The following is a 21,894-nucleotide window of genomic DNA, read 5'->3' on the forward strand; positions in this document are numbered from 1 at the left end:
AAGATGTCTCTAGTAGTGTCACTCTTTTGTAACCCCCCTGCACCACCAGAACCCTTCCAGTGTGTCCTTGCCAAGGATATCTGCAATTCTATTTTAGATGTTACTTCTGCTTCTACCAAAAGGAACATCGAAAAGCAGCTTGCTCACAGAGCAAGTGGTTAAGGTCTTTTTTAATTTGTTCATGGGATGTGGACATAGCTGGCGAGTTTATTGCCCATCTCTTAATACCCTTTATCTGAGTAGCTTATTATACAATTTCAGAGGGTTGTTTGCGTGTGGAATGAACTTGCTGAGGAAGTGTGGGGTGTGGGCACAATTACAGAGTTTAAAAGACATTTTGATAAGTACGTGAATACAAAAGGTTTGGAAGGATCTGGGCCAGGAGTAGGCTGTTGGATTAATTTTGTTTCGGATTATGTTTGGCTTGGACTGAAGGGTCTCTTTCCGTGCTGTATGACTCTATGACAGCCAAGTGTCAACTGCATTGTTGTGGATCTGGAGTCACACTGGGGCGAGATCAGGAAAGGAGAGCAGATATCCTTTCCAAAAGGATGTTGGTGAACCAGATGGATTTATATGATAATTGACCATGTTTACATGGTTTCTATTAGACTTTTCTTAAATTTTGAAATTTTTAAAATGGAATTCAGATTTGATCATTTGCCCTGGTGAGATTTAAGCTCATGTCCCCAGAATGTTAGGGACTCTGACTAATGTAATGACAGTTTCTGTATGCCACAGCCGTCTTTTGACTAGAAAGTACTGCCTAAAAGTGTGGTGAAGGTGGGTTTAAGCCAAGCATTCACAAAAGAATTAGATTGTTGTCTGAAAATGAAGCATGTGCAGGATTATGTGGAGAATGAAATTAAGGGCATGACAAATTCAGAGAGCCAGAGATGACATGATGGACTGAATGGCTGATTTCTGCATGATGACAGTCCTGTGATCTATGCTCATATTTTGAAGTCATGCATTAAATATCATAATCACTGCGTGTGTGATATTTTCCCAAATATCTGAAATTGGTGTCTTCCAGCTACTGACTCTACTGCAAGTGAAAGCATGTTGTCCTTATGCATTTAGTTTATCTTTACCTCCCATGAATTTGGAACACCTTTTCTGAATCTCCACTTAATACTCAGTGCTTTAAGAGCAAATCTCAGTTTCCTTCATCAGCTCACATATCCAAAGTTCCTCATCTCTGATAGCATTCTTGGAAATCTCTTCTGAAGCCTTTACAAAGTGTTAACACTCCTATTCAAGCAATATTAGATGCTTATACTCCAGGTGAGATTGCGCAAGTAGTTTATAAAGGTGCAATTTTCATACTCTGTACTTCCATTTATAAAAGCAGGAATCCTGATATATATTTCTGAACTTGTCCAGCCACTTTAAAACGTGTACATTAACAAACCATCACCACCCCACCCCAAGTCTGTATTTCTGTACTCCTATTTACGTTGTATGATTAATTTGTAATATCTTTGCTAATACTTCCTTTCAAAATGTCTCATTTCAACTTTGTTTAGTTGTCTATATATAGTTTCCTAAGTCTGGTGCTATCCTCCTTGCTGTTAACTACACTTTGAAGTTTCATATTACCTGCAATGTTTGAACTTGTGCGTTCAAAAAACATGAGTCCAGGTCATTGATACATCAAAGAGACCATTTACCTTAACAGCAACCTCTGACAGACAGTCTGCTGTATCTGTCCAACTACTATGAACCTCCCTTGTTTATGACTCTTAGCCACTTTTGTCACAAGACTGCCATTACCCCTTGAATACTGTGAGCAGCAATTTTCTCATCAGGTCTTTTTTCTGCTAATGGATGATATTTCTTTCTTCATAGATTTTGAAAGCCTGTGTACATCACACCAACATCTTTGAATATTTCATCATACGACAAAACCTGGTTACTGTCTCCCTGAGAGTAATTTTACACTTAGCGGCTTGTGTCTCCTGGATTACCTTTATTTTTGCACAGAGGTGTAGCATAATGCAACCCTCCTAGCCTCTGAGACCGATGAATACCCAAAGACAATTGAAAGATGGTGCCCACAGCACCCACCATCACCACTTTTACACCAGATGACGTATCCACCTGGACATTGGCACTCAGGGTACGGATAATACCCTTTAAGCACATTCTCTACCTGAACTGTTATCCCATTGAATTTTTTGTACCACCTCTTCCTCCACTAAAGGGCTGAACAGGGTTTGACAGGTTCTGTATAAGAGATGTCTCAGAATAAGGGCAGGCCATTTAGAACTGACACGAAGGGGAATTTCTTCACACACAGTGGGAATCTTTGGAAATAATGACCACAACCCAAATAATGGGTTGTGGAGGCTCAGTTACTGATGATGCTCAAGGCTGAGATTGATGCGCTACTAGAAATGGTAGATTTCGAAGGATACAGGGATACTGAGGGAAAGTGACTTTGAGGGAGATGATCAGCCATGATCCAGAATGGCCAAGCAACAGTTCACTAGTCTCCTTCAGTTTCTCTGTGATGGCACCAACGTCCTTTTTCTTTCGTGATGACAGGATGCTGCATTTTCAGTCCCCGCCTTGCTCTCTGCCTCCACAAGGCTGCCATGTTTTGTCCCTGATCAGCCCTGTTTTCAGCCTCCTTCCTTTTCATCCCTTCATCTTCTCCTTTTCATTTACATTTGACTTTTCAGATCAATGTTCTGTCCCAATTTTATCTGTGAAACCCTTAATGTTTTTACATGAACAATTTAAACAATTCTGGTCTGAGAATATAGGGATTTACATGCTGTATGAAACCATCTGATTGCAGTGAGGCTTGTAGTTAACTGAAGAGAATCTCTCATTTGGTAGAAACCTCAGAATTTGAGATGTAAAACAGATCACTTCCTGAATTTCACACAAGCTGTTTACCCGCTTAGAATTTCTGTGTGCCATGTTCATTTACTTTTCACCAGAACAGCTGTGTGGTAGTTGAACTACCACTGGCTGTCTCTGGTGAGCGTTGTAAATATTCCTGAGTACATTGTTAGATAGTTTGCATGCGACATTGGAAGAAGACATTTGTTATCGTGGTTCAACCGTAAGGGAGGGCTATTTGGATGAGATAGTGGAGAACTCCTGTGGACCCAAACCCAAGTATGAAATGGCTGCCCGTTGAGCAAACATTGAGGGAAGAAATAAAGCTTCTTGCAACATAGCATTTTTTAAAATCCTTAGTCAGCCTTCAGTCATCACTGAAGCTTTTAAAATCATTCAGTTCAGTACTGGAATGCAATCTGAAATAGTATGAAATTGACTGTGTTGGCTTTTCGAAATGGAGCAATGTCACTGAATTAGATAGTTGCACTGATTGAAAATTATTAAAACAAAGCGATTTCTGAAATTGCGATGAGTTTTATCATTGAGTTTGTTTGAAAAGATAGCATCCAAACTTATGGAGCCACAAGATTTTTTTTTACCTTCACTTCAGCATGTCAGACTGTTTTCCCTGGTAAAGCACCAAATCCGAAAAAAATGGAAGGGAAAATGAGAATAATGTTGTGTTTCTGACCAAACCAGTTTTATATCTCAGATAATGTGGTTTCTCCAAACGTCATTCTGCTCACAGAGGAGTGTGATGATTACAGTTCTGGTAACCAGATTGGGTTTTCTGCCGACAGTGATGCTACAATTTTTCAGATGGCTTCATTGATGTTTTTCAAGAAGGCCCAGTTTTTGCATTGTTTATTTCATAAGGGAATTTTATTTCATCACTAGGGAAGAGTTTTAGTCTCTATCTATTGCTTCTATGTTTGTGGTGTTTCGAAATACTGCACCTAACAGGGCAGATGATGCAGAGGGAAAGGATGTGGGTTCATGATCAAAAATCACGCAAGTTCCTGTCCTTGTTGGCTCTCTGTGGGGAGGGAGGGAGGGAACGTGAGCAGCTGAGTCATTCAGTGCACCAGCAAGCTGCTCAGCTGCTTAGTACACATCTGGGAGCAGATTTATTTTCAACTGTGGAGAATGCCCTGTATTGGTGCAGAGGGGAAGGGGACACATGTCAGCAACCATATTCTGTCTTGAGAGTATACAAAAATCAATGAGGAAGCAATTTCTTATTCAGTAGAAAAGGTCTTCGATCACTGTTTTACTTAATGATGTGCTGTGCTGCCAATACGTTAATTTTTTCCGATGTTCTGTTTTGAGCTTATCGCCACAAATATGCAGGCATTGCCATTTGAAACAACCCATCACTTGGTAATATGATATGGTGATGTAAATTCTTTGCAGCTTTAAGCTGATTTAGATTTGTCATTCCACCCCCCACCACCACCACCACCCCACCATCCAATCCCCCACCCCCATCACCACCCTCATCACCACCACCACCACCACGCCACTCTCACAATAACCCCACTTTCTGTCTTCAGCATGAGGTTGATCTCTGCAGGCCTGGCCAGAGTCAGGCCTGGCTAATAATTTCACTTTCTTGATACTCTTCCCCCCCCCCCCGCCCTTTAGGCCACAGCTGACTTTTGATGACAGCAGTTGTGTTTGGGAAAAAATGAATCAATCAAGAATTAGTTATTTTTTTAAAAGAAATTCAATCTTGTTTGCATAGTTTACCTTAATATTAATTATACACTTGAATACAACCTGAGGACTTTGCCGGTATCTGGGGACTGATTGGTACATTAACCCATTAAGTCTGTTTAGGTGTTTTCATTCATTTTCACGAGATCATTTGGGAATTCTATATAAATACTGCAATGTATAGGTAGATTTGTGGTAGAAATGTCATACCTTGATTTAAATCAATTTGTAGGATTTTACTCCTCTCAGAATTTGAAACAAAAAATGAGATAATGTGCGTTTTCAGAGTTGATTGAAAATGTATTCAGCAACGCACTGTTTGCTGCGATAAACATGTCGTTATGCTGAGTGTTTTCTCCTCCTGAGAACTGAATGAAGAAACAGCAGAATGCTGAAATATTTTTTAATTATGGAAGAAGCATTGACGGAGCTAGTTCATTGGTAAAGTCTGGTTTTTGAATTCTGATTTTTAAAGAATTGTGAATGCCTATCAGATAAAGCATTTAAGTTAAACTTGAATACTTTGTAAATTTCCGAGTTTGAAGTGTGAGAGTCCTGTGTTCTTACATCTCTGTTTTCAAACTAGTAATGCCTGAGCCTTACCAAAATCTCCCCAGGCACTTGGCAGGAGTGTTACAAAACCAAAATTGATAAGTTACACAAGGAGCTATTAGGGTCGATGACCAAAGGTTTGACTTTTGGGAACACTTCAACGGAGAGAAGAAAGGTGATGAGAATTACTGGGGAGGATCATTGCTCAGTGAATCACCTGTAAGGTTGTTGCATATTATTTTTATACGTTGCACTCAGTAACATTGATATTAATTATCCTTGTGAGTAAGCCAGTTGAAATCCATTGTTAAACATTCTTCGAGTCTGCTGAAGCCTCCACCTTGAGAATGTATACTTGTTCTGCTGTTGTTGATGGATTTGCTGTGCAACTTGCAAATAATAATCATTAAAAAAAAGTAAGTGTGGCCTTGACTGTATAACCTTGTGCCCTGAGGGGAAACATCTGCCAGTTATGAGTGACGCAAGCAGGCACATAGGAAATAATTATATAGACTGTCCTGGGTATTCTCTCCTTTGTTTGCTTTTAGGCATTAGAGAAATTCAGTATTTGTGCAGTTGTGTTGAGAACCTCTCTCTTTGAACCACCCTTCCGCCCTTTTTCTCCAATTGTTCCTTTGTAATTTGAGTTCTGGTTGTTGTGCCTAATTGCTGCCTGATGAGGATTTGCCATTGCAAGTAATATGTATGTCCCTACATTCACAGCTCTTTTCCTGATACTATTGATATAGACTGCAGCTGATTTCTATGGCAGCAGTGGAGTTCTGGCTGCATCTTTGTTACGTAAGTGCTGCCGTAAAATGTGTTGTTGCTGTGCGGTTTTTAGATGTTGTTTTTAAAAATAACAAAACTCCTAGCAGTCTCCTGTTCTTGCATCTTACGTATAAGTAAGGAGGTACGTGTGGCTGGAACAAATACAAAGTACAGTGCAGTGATTTCCAGAAAGGCTTGTTTTGAGCACGTGGAGATTTGCAGGAAACACTGAATTGCAACTTCATCTAGAACGCTATCAGTTTCTACCAGAAAGTACCTTGGCTAAATTCTCATAGCTGAAGTACAAACTTGATTGGCAGATAAGGAAGTCTGAAACTGGTAATAACTGGTCAAAAGTTTTTGGCCTCCATTTTTCATTTGAAGGTGAGAGGCAAATAGCAATGGGTTGGTAGACCTGACAACATTCCCACTTCTACATTTCCTGCAGTCTTGTCACTTTCTTCCCTACTCTGATGGACACACCTGCTCCAGCCCCCCACCCCACCACATTTCATTGAAATACATCACACTTCGGTTGCAGGGGAACCAAAAGCCCATTGCATATGTTTCACTCTGATCAGTCACTGGGTTTATTGCAAGCTGTTTTTAAAATATGTTCTTTTGCATGTGTTTTTTGAGTGCCTGTTCTAACATAGAAACAGTCTTGATGGTCATTCGTACTTGGAACAATGATTTAATTGAACAAAAATGATCTTTACAAATTGTTTTCTATGCTGAGCCACATCATTTTCAAACATGCCCAATTAGCAGCCACATAATTCCACTGGATTTCAACAACATTTTCAAAAATATTTATGCAAACAGTGAACATGATCAGATATTCTGCCGAGCAACTTTGGATGTCGTTTTGTCCTGTTGCGTACATTGTATGTTTTGGGTTTGTCTGTTTTCCTGGGATGAGTTTTGTTTTGTGTGCCTGACCTTCCACTGACTTAACTATCAGACACTGAAAGTAAGAGTTCTAAAACAGGCATCGGGCAAAGTCTGAAACGGATTTCACAGCAGAATAAATGAAGTCCTGAATATTGATTCACTAGAACAGGGTGGAGGCAGGGTGCCTCCGTCTTCAGTAAAGCTCAAGTTAGATGATAGATTGTTTCCCTAAATCATTTTTTAATCTGCATTCCTGTTCTTCAACTCCATGTAACGTGGCTATTTAGGGTTTATCTTCTCTGAAAAAGCTACAGATTAATCCATTTGAATACTGGACCTAAAGGTGTAGTTGGACTGCTGTGTTGTGTGCTTGAGCAGTATGGTGTAGCTTCAAGTGAAGCTTTGCTCCATTCTTGCTGACAGGGCTCATTTAGCAATGTACTGCATTGGCATGATGGTGCACAAAGTTGGTTTTCTTCTTAACGCAGCAGTCTTTTCCCGTTCCCCTGAAATTTGATGTGGACGCGTTACTGATTTTGAAATACTGCAGCCTGTATGAGCCATTTGGAATGGCATCGTTGGGAGTTATTGGTAAATACAGCTGTTTCTGTGGAGTGACAATTGATATTGTGAGTTTGATAAGAGTCAAGAAGCAGAATAAACACGTGACTTGAGGGGCCATTGTATGTTTCCTTTCATTCATTTTAACTGGCTAGACGCATTGCAGAGAGCCTGAAATTTCTCATGTGAAAGACTATCTCAGGAAGAAAATTGCCGATTGACTAGAATAATATTAAAAATAAAATGGAAGTTACGATAATTTGAAAAAATCTTTCATTTCTTGCGTAAAGATGGAACTGCTGGGAACTTTTGACAGAGTTTGAGAAAAGGACATGGCTGGATGATTTCACTGGATCAATAAATGCCTAGGTAAATGGAAGGTTTCAAGGAGTTTATGATACACAGATTGGTTTACCACAGGGACTGTTTGAAGCTAAGGTGACTGTGATATTTAACAGTGGACATTAGAACAAGAAGAATATGGAACTGTGTGCAGAAAGAGCCATACAATGGCAGAAATCAGACACTTGGATATTCATATTGTGTTTTAATATAGAAGTAAGCCCTTTGACACTTCAATGAAAGAGATGGCATTAATTGGAGCCAACAGTTGTATTGCCATCGTAATTTACATGGCTTTCTTTTGTACCAGAAAAGTGTTTCGAGCAACATTTCACATATTTCTAATCTTAGCATCACGACGGAAAGAAATTTTCTTGTTTATATCTTGTATTTAAACACGTTTATGGTGTTTCACTGGATGATCATACGGCATTAAGTAGGGGGACAGTGCTGGTTAAATGCCCAATTCTATACGCTATTTTCTTTCATGCTGTTACAGATGTAATCGTTTTGAAACGAGTCAATTTAAAGGCTTGGTTGTGTTGTATGTTGCTGTGAAGAATGAAAAAACTTTTTTTTTGTCTTTGTTCCACAGGCTCAACAAGAGAGAGGGAAAGTTGAGGATGCGGGGGCAACACGATGGATCTCTCCTTCACATTCATGAAAGGTATCATGGGAAACACGATTCAACTGCCGCAACAACTTATTGATTCAGCCAATATGAGGCAGGTTCCTGATGTTCTCAATGCCAGCAGTGGCATCAGGGACGACAGAGGGCAATCCTGTGAAGCTTCCCTCCAGCAAGGTTTCATCTTTCCTGCTTCTGGTGCTGATACGATCCCGCCAGTCACCAATGGCTACTCCAACGTTAACATGTATGAGACGCCAAACAAGTACCCGGCATACTCCCAGCTCCCCAATGGATCTGCCAATGGCTACGGTACGTGTAGGAATATCAGTTCGACTGACTCTTATACAGGGGGAAACTACATGGTGAAACCGCCCGAGGTTCAGGAGAAAGCACCCTCTCCACCTGTTCCTGAACCTGTCACCCCAAAGAAGACGGGTTCTCCAGAGATTAAACTGCGCATCACTAAAACTTACCACAATGGGAAGGCACTGTTTGAGTCCTCACTTTGTGGAGATCTCCTGAATGAGCAGCAGGCTCAGGCTGCTGATTCTGCAGTGGCTCGCAAACAAAAACGAGAGAAAAAGAAAAGGAGCAAACATGATTCTACCACCACTGAAAGCCAGGAATGTAAAGCTGTCAAAGTGGAGCCCGAAGAATGCAAAGACATATGTGGAAACCCTGTTGTCCAGGTGCGCCTTTCTGTTGGGCGGGTCTTGTAATGGGTAGCGTCAGCATTTTTAATGTGAGCTCTAACCAGTCACTGGTTTGATTAAATGTTGAAAATATTATGTAACCCAACCAATTTAAAATACATTTACAACACCATATTTATTGACAGCATTAGGTGTCAGTTCTATTTTTAAAACTTTTCTTTTATCCATTTGGACCTTTCATTATGCTTTGTTACAGTTAGATTTTCCAGAATGGGAATGCTTTTACCTGTCCCACACTGCACTGTCTAACACAGATAATCTGCTGCTTCTGTTCTTGACGCACAATTGTGCCTATGTTTCATGTACTGATATACATGCCCTAAATCAGACAGTCCAGGATTTCCAGTTGGTATGTTGTTAAAAATTGAGTTTGCACCCCTGCCTTCTGGATTCTTCCTGTATCTGGAAGTAACTCCCTGACTGGAGAAAAAAACAACTCTTTTTCTTTAACCACCTTGGTCAGAAGTATTATGACTTATGTCTGGACCCTGTGGGACTTGAACCTGGGCCTTGTGGCTCAGAGGTAGGGACACTACCACTCTGCCACAAGAACCCAAGAGAAACTGGTTCTTCTCCCATTTTCTGCAAGTGGACTGAAAAGACCGAGTTCTTTGTCAAGTTTTCAGCTGCCTCTGTATTTACCATTGGTTGAGGTGGGATCCCATTCCCACACCCCCTGCCCCAAGTCCTCCCCTCCACACCCCCTCCCCTGCCACCAAACATCAGAAAGACCAATTGTTACTGATTGCACTTGTTTCCCTGACCACTATTTTTGGGGGAAGCTGCACAGTTTGCAATCTGGCTGCCCTATCTGACCCCCAACTGAACATGACGCTTCCTGAAAATCACTACTTTATTGCTCCTGACTTGACTTCTGCCTCTGCTTATCTGTGCAGAAACTCTCATCCAAGCTTTTGTTACTTTCACTTTAGATTATTCAAGAGCTATCATAGCTTCCTCCCATCTTTGACTGTACATCAACTTTCACTCATTTTGAAATGCTGTTGGTAATGTTCTGACCTGCTCAAGTTTCACTCCCTCTCATTTCTCAACTGTGTTGACGTACTTGATCAACTTCAAAGAAAAAAAAAACTTGCCCACGTTCAAATTTCTGAATACCTGCACCGTTCCCTATCTCTTGAACTTCTTCCAGGCTAACCACCCACTGAGAATTTGGTTTGCTTCCACCTCTGTTTTGCATATCCTGCATTCCATTCATCCTACCGTTGGTAGTAATATCTTCATCTTTCTGGTATCTGTCTCAATACCTCCTTCATTGATTTGGTATCATGTTTTGTCAGATTGAACTCCTGGTAGCAGTTTGGGATTTTTAATGTTTTGCAGACATGATATAAATGCATCTTAGTGTTGCTTGTAGAGCACAACACATGTCACACTTGGACAGCAGTCAGGGGAAGTGCGTTGGTGTTCAAATTGATTGATCTTTTCGAATTGTCTACTCACCTGCATTCAGGAGAAAAGGCAGGGTCTATGGTTGGCTTATAGAGAAGATTGAACATGTCAACGCTCACTCTGAACGTGCTAGTTCATGCTTTGAAACAAAACAATGATCTGAATACGTGTCCAAAGTAGGAAGATGTATTTGTTTTAGACAGTTAATTCTTGAGGCTGTGGATTTTTCTTGCCAGCTCAGTTTATCCCATTTCAGTAAAGCAAGACAATGTCTTGATGCTCCTCCCCAAAGCAGTCATGAGTCATAATGAAAAGTGTATTAATTTATTTGAAGATTATCTTTGAAGAAACAGACAGGTAGAATCACTGCATGTATTCATATCATAAAATTATATGAGAAAGAACAGTACCGACTACCTGAACTGTTGGGCTAATGAACCTTTTTTTTAAAATGTATCGGCAAATTGTGCATTGCCAGAGCAGTTCCTCCAGTCTGTGACCTTGGAATTCATACTGGAGTTGATTTTTATTTCTTTGTTTCTCAAGTCTTGAAACCGGTATGTAAGCCTTTTCCAAGGAGTTGGCTGAGGTGACAGTATTTCTTTGGGATTAGTGTCTGACCTCCATTATTGGTCTATTTCAGGCGTCACAAGCACACTGAGAGAAGTCATGGTAGTAAAACCACATCTATGATCGCTAGAAGCCAACAGAGCGTGGGCGTGAATTGGTTTAATTTCCCGCCACTGCAGTTCTGTTGAAATTGCAGGTTTACTCCAATGTCGGGGGTGGGGGGCGTGATCTGGTATCGGAGTGTGACTCACTCCAAATGGAATTCTTGCTTCACTTTGTTTCCAAGTCAGTTTGGGCTGTTCTAGCTGTTTCCTTGGCTGGAGGTTTATTGTGTGGGGAACACAATCTTAAATTCTGGTACCCCTGGTATAGAGTTAGTCTACAGAAATGTCAAAAAGTTGAATTGTCAAGACAGACTATTTCACTGATCATGTCAGTGGAAACGGGAAAGAAACAAAATGTTTGTTAGTGGAAGTGGGAGCTCAGTCAACATTCGTTTCCTGGATCCTTTCTCAAATTCCAGTAACAGAGACTATAGTTTGGAGTTTGTTTATTATTAATGTTGATGAGTGTGGCTCTATCATCACATGTAATAAACACGATTGTTCTCTGATGAATTTTCTTCTGTTGTGAACCTGAGGTGTGCATCACAAGAAATGCAAATACGTATAAACTGTGAATATATGGCTGTTGAGGCTGTTGGGATTTTGCTGAGCCTGAGGCAGCACACCTCAAGTCAAAAAATCATGATTTTAAAACGATTACTCAGACAAAAGTTTTTATTTCTCTGAACATTTGCATTTTTTTTGTTGGTTGAGGAGAAATTGGATGTTGAAGGTCCTACCTGGTGGGGGTGGATATTGAGGACTTTGGAAGATGGAGGCTCTTGTTGGAGCTTCGTGTTGACTCCAGCGTGCAAGTTCCATCTGTTGTGCAGTTTGACAATTTTGGAAGCTTACGTGGATGTACCATAAAATGGAGCTGGAAAACATTGGTTGCTAAAATGAGAAATATATGATTAACTGCCCAGTCAGAATGCATAAAAACTGAAAAAACTGCGAATGCTGTAAATCAGAAATAAAAACTGAAATTGCAAAATGGCACGTTAGGAAAATAGAGTGAAAGCAAGTCACCATTTATTTACACACGTGTAAAGTCCTTTACACTGATCCAGCTTCCTGACAGAGAGCCCCCAGAGTGAACAGAACCTCTGACACTCCAGTTTGAATCTGTCAGCCAGGGCTTCCTGATTGGATCAGAATAAAAGCCCCAGACAGGGCTTGGTGTTCCGGCTGGCTGACCTCATTACAATTGCTACAGTTTCATATGACCATAGATAGATGAGTAGAAGTAGGCCATTTGCTTCATCGAGTCTGCTGTGCCGTTCAACGAGCCCATGGCTGATCTGATAATCCTCAACTCCACTTTCTTGCTTATTGCCATAACCTTTGATTCCCTTATAGATTAACAGTGTGTCTGTCTGAGTCTTGAATTGACTTGATGACCCAGCCTCAACAGTCATAGAGCCATAGAGATGTACAGTACAGAATCAGATCCTTGGGTCTGGTTTGCCCACTGCAACCAGCTATCCAAAATTAATCTAGTCCCATTTGCAAGCATTTGGCCCATATCTCTCTCAACCCTTCCTATTCATACACGCATCCAGATGTTTTTTAAATGTTGTAATTGTACCAGCCTCTTCTGGCAGTCGTCTGTAGTAAAGAATTGCTTAGATTCACTAACCTCTCAGAGAAGAAATTGGTCTTCATCTTTGTGTTAAATGTGCATTCCCTTAGTCTGAGATTATTCCCTCTGATCCTCAACTCTCCGACTAGAGGAAACAGCGTCTCTGCATCAACCCTGTCCAGTCCTCTAAGGATCCTGTATGTTTCAGGAAGGTGCCCTCCCATTCTTGTAAACTCCAAAGAGTACAAAGCCAACCTTTTCGACCTATCCTATCAGACGATGTTTCCATACCTGGAATAAATCCAATGAACCTTCTTTGGACTGTCTTCAATTCGACACTTACCCTGAAAGTATGTCATAACCTGTCCAAATAACTGGATTAGAAAATAATTTGAGGTGTTTTGTTTCACAGCAGCAACTAGTTTGCCCATGTTCGGGATTATAGCTCCTGACCACGAATTGAAGCCCTTTCTCTCCTTCTGATCTTTCTTTGGAAATCATTTGTTTCATTTGCTCTTTAGCTACACAGCTTCTGGGAAAGGAAGAACAGCAAAGGAAAACAGAATGCATGATAAAGTAGCATTGTTTCATCAGCACCACTTGGTGATCTAAAATGACATGAGTAGATAGAAGCTGACAAACTGCATTTCTGAATGTTGTAGGTGGGAGACAATCCAGTGGAAACGGGAGCTTTTAGATTTTTAGGAATTCGGTGGGGATTTTGTCTTTCTAAGTGACTCTGTTGATCTTTGCTCATGATTGTACGTGAAGTATTTTACATCTTCCAATGTGCTAGATACTGTTACCAGGTAAGAAATATTCCACAGTAATGTGAGGCAGGAGGATGTGGAGAAAAGGAACTGTGGTTTTTGACCATCCCATATTTGAATGAAAGTAACTGGGCACAGATTTGAAACATCTTCAGCTGGTTGGAAGGGAATGTACCGTGGTGTTAGCGCTGGTGATGGGGAAGGTTGTCCATTTGTGTATTCTGCAAAAACTCATGCAAAATCTTGCAAAGTTCTTTTGGGAATATTGTACTCCTTGACATGAACACTTTTTGATGTTTGCAGTACAGAACACAATATCGTTTTGGGATCCAATGCCAGCAGGCATTTAGTTATAAGATATAGCAATGAGATAGAACATGAAGCTTCATCTTGTGCACAATACTATCAGGGATTAGAAACGAGGCTTCTCGTCATGAGATTCAGTTGTCAAAATAGTTGCTGTTTCACGTTTTAAAATATAGACGAGGTTTCAACTGGAGCGTAAAATACTGTTCAGACTATTCTGAAGAGAAGTGCATGACATTGTGCTGGCACTGCTACATTTCAGAAGCTTTGCATTTGTGGTTTCTTGTGTCAGTAAATGAATGTTTTGTAGATACCTGACAACGTTCTGTCATCCTGTATTGAGTAATCTAAGACTTGTCAGTACAAAATAGTCATAAAGAGGGCTATAAAAGATTTTTTTTTGCAATATGTGTCAAGAAATCTTGTTAGTCAATCCCTTCCACCAAGGCCTTTTGCAGGCTTAAAAGAATTGCAGACCAGCAGTTGCCATATTTCAATTGCAAAGCATTATATATGTCTATATTTTAATTGATTCATGGGATGTGGGCATTGCTGGCTGGACCACTATTACTTGCGCATCCCCAGTCTACCTTCTGAAGTACAGCTAGGTATGGAAATAAATGCTGGCTGAGCCAGTGACACCATTGTAGCATGACTGTATTGAAAAATTACACTTTTCTTGACCTGTAGCGAATTCCTTCAACACTTTTGGGACTGAATGCAGTTTTGTGTAGACTTCCTCATGATGGGCAATGTAGAGTTAATTGTTGTAACTAAATGTTTATAACCTGTTCATCTGCTTAAACTTCTGTTGAACACTGTCAACCTGAGTGAATATGAAGTTTGCCACTGCTGGGAATAAGCAGTCATTGACCTTACGTCGTGGTTCTTGATCTTCAAATGAGGACAAGAATACTTCAAAGAGATAAATTGTAATTAACTGACAGAAGGAATGCCATTACGAAAGCGATGACCGACACATCATAAGGACTGCTGGTGTTGCTACTTCGACTGGACATAACCTGATTTCTGTGGCTATTCTGTGTTGGAGGACTTTTTCTCCCTGTTTGGAATTGTTCTTTTTTGTAGTTTCTGATCAGCTTTTGGATCCAAGTACTGCCTACTGAAGTATTCCCATAGATGGGTTGCAAGGTGCCACAGTTGATTCCTGGTCTTTTGGTGATCGAGCTGATCTTGGCTGGGGTAGGAATGAAGCAATGGAAATTAAGAATGCTGAGATAGAAAGGGTAAAGAATCAGCCATCATTTTGGAAAGTGATTGGTTGGTATTATATACAGGACATATATTATGAACTGATGAGTTTCAGTTTTGACGTTCTCTTTGGTCGAATTGATGGTGAACCATCACCGTCTGATGTAGCAGCTGAAGACTTTACAATTGGTCAACTGGTACCTCAGTAAATGCCCACAATTACAGGAAAGAACAACTGAGATACAAAGAAGTTTTAAAACCAAATTGTTAGAAGTTCTTCAGGGAATTCAGTGCTCTTCGGTGTGAATACTTCCGTGTTTGGAATGCAGAACACAAAATGATTTTGGGATCCAATGCCAGAGTTGGAGGCATTCACTAATAAGGTAGAACAACGAGGTGGAAAGTGAACCTGCACCTTGTGCACAACAACATTTTTACATTCAAGTTGTATGTACACCGCCTCCCGGTGTTTTTTTTTAATTTCCTGAGTAAAATGGTTCTTATTACTCAGCTAATTGGGGTGGGGAAAGAAGGACAGCCTTTCCAGATTACGAACCAGTCTGAGGTGACGGGAAGGGGTGCCTGAATATAGTCGGGTATGATTCTGCAGGTACAGTCCTTTGCTCAAAGCAATTATGACCACCAACTTCATGAAGCGAAGTGCACGTGGTTAGCTGGTAGGAAAACAGAGGGCACCTTATTCCTTCTGGATACCCTGATCCTTTCATCCCTTGAGAGGGAGGGAATTGCTTAACCGGTCCAATAAACGAGAAATTGTATTTAATGGCAACAAATGTATGGAGAGGAGTGGAACTCTTAAAAACAGGATAGGGAATCAAAGTTTCAGTCAGATGGTCTTTTGGAGACACAAGTTTCACAACTATAGATAACAAGGTGTAGAGCTGGATGAACACAGCAGGCCAAGCAGCATCAGAGGAGCAGGAAAGCTGACGTTTTGGGTCTGGACTCTTCTTCAGAAATGGGAGAGGGGAAGGGGATTCTGAAATAAATAGAAAGAGAGGGGGAGATGGATAAAGGAGCAGATAGGTGGATGATTCTTTCTCCTTTCTAGTTAGTAATTCATGAATAAATATCATTTCACGTGCATTGAGTGAAGAATAAATAGCATTTTGGAAGTGTTAAAACACCCAGCGAGAGAGCGTTCTGCTTAGTTTAATGAAAACCTTTTTAGCAGCTCCAGGAGTTCAGTTTATTAATTCAAAGAAGGACTGTGCAGCACAGTGTTAACATGGTCTGATAAGGAACAGTTTCTCACCCATTCATGATCAGGCCAGTGTTTCTACAATTGCAGCTATCATACAAAATACACTGATCCTAATACATCTTACAGGTGTCTTATCTAACAAAACTTGGCATTGAGCCGCAAAAGGAGATATCAGGACAGATGACCAAAAACCTTCGTTAAAGCACAAGATTACAACGGGTGCCTTTAAAGAAGGAGTGAGAGACAGAGTGAAAATTCCAGAGCGGAGGGCCTTGGCATCTGATACTATGGCTGCCAGTGGTGGAATGGATGAAATTGGGAAGTCAAGAGGCCAGAATTGTTGGAATGCACAAACGTTAAGTGGGGAAAGTTGTGAGATTGGACGTAATAATCAAGTTTTCAGGGTGAGACCATGGTGGAATTGGAATTGGAAAACAAGAAAAAGTTGAGTTGCACTGCAAACACTCGTGTGTTGGAGCCCCGCTTATTGTTGGCCATGTTTTGGAGCTGCACTGTATGCATTGCTGAATGGGTTGAGGCAATGCAGTTGCTTGACTGATAACTGAGAGAGCAGATGTGGAAACACTTCAGGCAGTATGTGGGTCAATTTTCAAATTCCAGTGACAATAAGAGCAACTGCATGACCTCCCTTTGCATATTGTGAGGTGAAAAATATCGTGGCGTAACCATAAAAGTTAAAGCTGACGTGGCAGAGTTTGCTAATCTGAGTATTGATGGACGTTGTAAAATTGGCCTCACTACCTCAGAGCTCATGAATGGTGAATACACCGGTTTCTGTTCCAAGTATTGTATCCATTGACCTCTGCTGTGACGTACACATCGGTCTGTAGACGTTCTTCAAGGCTAGCACTGAGCTCATCCTGTCTGTGATATGTTTCCCTTTTGGTTGGCATAAGCTCTACTTAAAACCACTAACCATGCTCGTAGAGCGAAGGAACTTTGGCTAAACCCAGATTTTCAGTTGTGGTGAAGTCTTTGCTACAACTTCTAAATTGAATCAACGTTTCCAACCTTCGTTGTCAACTGGCTTTAATAATTAGGATATTTCAAGTTTTTTTTTGCTCCCTTTTGCTCCAACAAGAATTAACTGTTGAGGCATCAGTATACTAGCAGGAACTTGTCTCAAGTATTGTCATTTTGTTAGGACATCCCAACATGCTTCACAGTCAATGAACTGTTAATAAAATGGAATATTTTGCCTGATGTAAACAGACATGGCAGCAAACTAATGATGAGTGAAGACAGATCAACAACATAAGAGAGATTTATTGATTTAAGTAGGTCCTTGTTGTACCCAACACCATAGGCAGTTCTGAATCCTATTTCCTTGCATGGGGGATGTGTTGGAAGTTGTTGTACACCATTGCTGTGTTGTAGAACTGTATATCAAAATAGGTGTGTGTTGAAACAATGAGAAACTTAGGTTTGACCATTGTCCTGTTAAGCCCGATGCTGAGGAGCAGGACAGTTATGATAGCTTTCTATTGCGCATTTCATGCCCTGAAAGTCAGTTCTTAACTTGCCAAACGATGCACAGATGGAAGGGATTTAATACTGAGTCTTCAGTTTGCAAAACATGATATCAATTCGCATTGTGGCATAATTTGATTAGTTGAATATTTGTTGCCCTCATCAAATGATGACCGTGTGTCCTCTAAGTGAACTTGCTAATTCAGTTGTTTACAGTCACAGTCATAGAAAAAGATTATTCAGCCCTGTAAGGTCCATTTTGGCTGCCTGGAAAGTAATTCATTCAGTGCCAATGCCCCATTGGGATCTATGTGAACCTGCAGGTTTATTTCTCTAAAACTGTTTTCTCATTGGTCCTCCAGCACATTTGTTAAAATTTTGCCGTGACATATGGAATCATTCCCATCTACTGAGCCTACACAAAAAGCCAGCCTGGCCTTGGCAGCTTGGTTTTCCCGTGAGGGTTCTTGGTGTTGTTTTGAACCCTGCTGTTAAGTCACGTTGCTCGGATATTTTCCATTAATCAGAAATTAGGCACAGAAAATATCTCATAAAACTGGAAGAACTGCGGATGCTGCAAATCAGAAACAAAAACAGAAATTACTGGAAAAGCTTAGCAGGTCTGGCAGCATCTGTGAAGAGGAATCAGAGTTAATGTTTCAGGTCCCATGACCCTTGCTCAGAACGGGAAAATATTTCTGTTGGTAAACTAGAATTGAATTTTGCCATCAGCATTCTGCACTTTGCTTTGAGACCTTGATGGCATTGTAGCAAAAAAGGAGGCCATTCAACCCTGTGCTGGCCCTGTGAAGGAACAAATGTCCTTGTGCCACTCCCCTACTTTCTGGCAACACTGCACATTGTTCCTTTGTTAATAATAATAATCCAGTTCTCTTTTGAATGCCTCAAACAAACCTAAATCCTCGATTTTCCAAGTTAGTGGATGCCAAATCCTACGCACTTTTGCATGAAACATATTTTTCTTCACAGCACCATTGCTTATTTTGTAACCCCATTAGAAATAGAAACAGCAGTTGGTGCACCATCCAGTTGGATTATGGCTGATTCAACATTGATCGTGTCCACTTTCCTCCCCTTGTTTCCCCTGAGTCTGAGTATGTTCCTTGTGGTTCTTGATGCTGCCACCGATGAGAACACTTACTGCTTACCTACTCTGTCCAGGTACATCAATTGTTTTTGAATGCTTCTGTGAAATCTCTTTTCTCTTCTGTGCTCTGTCTCAAGCCTTGACATTATTCCAAGTGTGGTCCCCAGGATAACATGCAGGAGTTGAGAGTTTTGGTGTAACATTGGGGAAGTGTATCTAAGATTTTTTTTTTGAGTGTAGTGTTTGTGAAAATCACAAGTATCTGAATCAAATCGAAGATAGTAAGCTATGCTGATGTCAGATTTCTCAAAAATAGGCAAGACCATTACTCGTGTTGTGGCAATTAATATAGCAGTTTGTTGGAGTGCATGAATGGAGTGACAACAGCTCTCTTGGGTTTGAGCAGGCTGAGTAAAAATCTGTGAAAAAGCACCACTTGGTTGGTGTGAAGCCAAGTCAGAAAGGAAATGACTTGTTCAAAAGGAGTAGTGAGTGAAGGTAAGCAGAAACATCCATGATGAAATATTGAAATAGACTGCCTGGCCTGTGTAATCATGGTTACACAGTTGTTGAAATAAAGGATTTTGACTGATCACCTGCCACTTGTAAAACTCTTATTGCTTCTTGTGTGCTGTCCTGCTACGCTTGCTCTGCTTCGAATTTATTGTAACGCATGTATTGTACCACACTTCTTGACAGAAATTTGGTTGCATCCAGGCACAAGTTGGATGCTTGCTAACAGAATGAACTAGAAAGAGGAAGTGGATTGTGCTGACAAATCAGGGTACTTCGGTGTTTACAGGTGCTGAACAGATGAGAGTTTGACTGAAGTAGTTGTGTATTTCAGAGAAAGGATTCCATGTAAGAATTGTTCAATGAAAATGTTCTCAAGAAAACAAATTGAGAAAAATTCTGTTAGCCTTGGAATTGGGTTTCACCCTGAGTTGGCAAAAGTAAGAATTAATTGTTCAATGAATTTTTGTCCTCGCTTTAAAATGGTAAGTTTCAGAGACAAACTGACACCCCCTTCAAACATTGTAATCCAGAGTCTCTTTAACAAGAGAGCAATCGTATTAAAAGACGTGTCAAGTAGTGTCAGAAGCAATTGAGGCTGTATCCTTCGTTATTCATATCTCTCCTATTCATTTATGTTCTCTTTAGCGTAAACCTGTAATGACTTGTGCAGAGCTGACAGTCCTTGCTGTCTGCTGCTCTTGGCCAGCCCCTGATTTGGTTCGTTTTGCCCAAGTATTGCTCTGTGTTTTAGACATATGAGTTATTGAGCTACATGTTCTATTCATTTAATAAGTGGGAGTGCTGCCCTTGTCTGCTGGAAATTGAAAAGCCCCTTTGATGTGTGCCCTAGTGCAGTTGCTTGTTTTTCTTGTTTGAGGTGGTAAAAGATCCAGCACTTGTGCAGAACTGACCTGCCGTGATGGGCCAAGCATCAGTTCACCGTCTTGCAAGAGGCTGAACTTACCGATGAAGGACAGATTTTTGCACCTATGACACACGAAGAATGGAAGCCAAGTTGTTTGGCACCTTGTTTTCATGAACACAGTTGAGAATGCAGTTCCGAAATCGATACATATTTGGCACCATTGTTGAATGGAGCCAAGAATGCATTGTGAATAAAAGTGGGAGATTTTGGAGAGTACTAGTATTCAATAAAGAACAGTTCAACCAGCCAAACAAATGGAAACTAGAATGTAGGAGCCTTATCTGTCTAAACATTGAAGGCCTTCAAATAAGTAATTTACTCATATTTTAGAGAGAAATGAGAAACATGGAAACAAGTTTTTTGTTTGCTTTTGCTTCCCCTCCCACCCCCACTTAGTGGTGCAGAAAGGTACTGGTGAGTGCATCCCTGCTGATTGAGCAGAATTACCTCAAGGGACCAGATGACACTCTGAACGATGAAGTGTTCGCTCAAGGAAAAGGTTCAACTCAGAGGAAAAGTCTTTACCTTTCCTACCACTGATAGTTACCTGTTGAAATGCTATGACAACCTAATGAATAAGCAAAATTTGGAGCTCAAGCCTGGCTGTCAACAACAATTGATTCAAGTCTGGATCAAAGTAATTGATCTAGATACCCTACATAGGATCTCAGTGAAGAGAAAGCGTCTGTATTCACATATCACCTTGCATCATTCATCCCAATGTCACAAATTATTTTACAGCCTATCAGGTACCTTTCCTTTCTAAAAAAAAACATAACTTGAATGCCGGAAGAATTCCACAAATAGTGATGAAATGCAAGTTTGTTGTGTGTATAAACAGGTTAAGTCAGACAAAGAAAGAGGAAATGGTTGCTCTTCGATCTGCCTTGAACTTGAACCCCTGACCACTGGCCCTTTTTGATGCCAGTTGCTGTCCATTGTACAATAACAAACTCTTAGCTCCCCAACAGGAACAGTATCTAAGGCCAACAGTGAAATTTCAAAGCCGAGTGGATTTTCTGTTATGAATTACACTTTATCTTTGGCCTTTTACACGAGAAGACCTTCATGTGGAATCCTGAAAATAACAGAGTGGTTCATCATCATGAAAAATGAGCCTAATTCAAAGGTTCTCAAAAATGAGACCATCTTGCGAAGAACTCCACAATGTCCTGAGTTGGTTTGGGTGGGCTTGGGGGTGGAAATGGGCAACATCATAAGTGGGGTTATATTGATATCATCTGGAGAGCCAAATTGATTGAGGTGATTGTGAATATCTTTTCCTGTTTTGTGATGTGCAATCTGGCAGATTGGTTGAATTCAAAGCATCTTGTAGGAACAGGGTTGCTAAACCCCTGGGATTGGCCTCAAGTATCCAGGAATTGAACACGAATCTCAGGACACTGCTGTGTTTAAGCCTGGAGAATAATGGCAAGATGTGAAACGCTTTTTTTTTTGTCATGATTTTTGAACCTGCCTCTTCATCAGATTAATAAAATATTCTTGAAAATGTGATGAAAAGGTTGTTTGGCTCACAGTCAGGCATCGTCCAGTTACATCATGAGACTTTTTGCTTTCCAATTGACTTAGAAAGCCACGTGTCAGAAAAATGGATGTGTTGGCTGGAGTTTGGGCA

General features: G+C 40.6%; 1 protein-coding gene across 9 annotated transcripts in view; it reads left to right on the top strand.

The window, feature by feature from the left end:
* Positions 1-21,894, top strand: part of nsd3 (nuclear receptor binding SET domain protein 3) — a 108,169-nt gene that overhangs the window by 16,089 nt on the left and 70,186 nt on the right. For all 9 annotated transcript variants that reach the window (XM_048618684.1, XM_048618686.1, XM_048618688.1 and 6 more), the window contains exon 2: positions 8,288-9,012. In XM_048618684.1, coding sequence (XP_048474641.1) covers positions 8,332-9,012 — 681 coding nt within the window. In that variant the 5' untranslated portion in view covers positions 8,288-8,331. The remainder of the gene's footprint in view (positions 1-8,287; positions 9,013-21,894) is intronic.

Source organism: Rhincodon typus, chromosome 40, assembly GCF_021869965.1.
Source record: "Rhincodon typus isolate 14 chromosome 40, sRhiTyp1.1, whole genome shotgun sequence".
NCBI lineage: Eukaryota > Metazoa > Chordata > Chondrichthyes > Orectolobiformes > Rhincodontidae > Rhincodon > Rhincodon typus.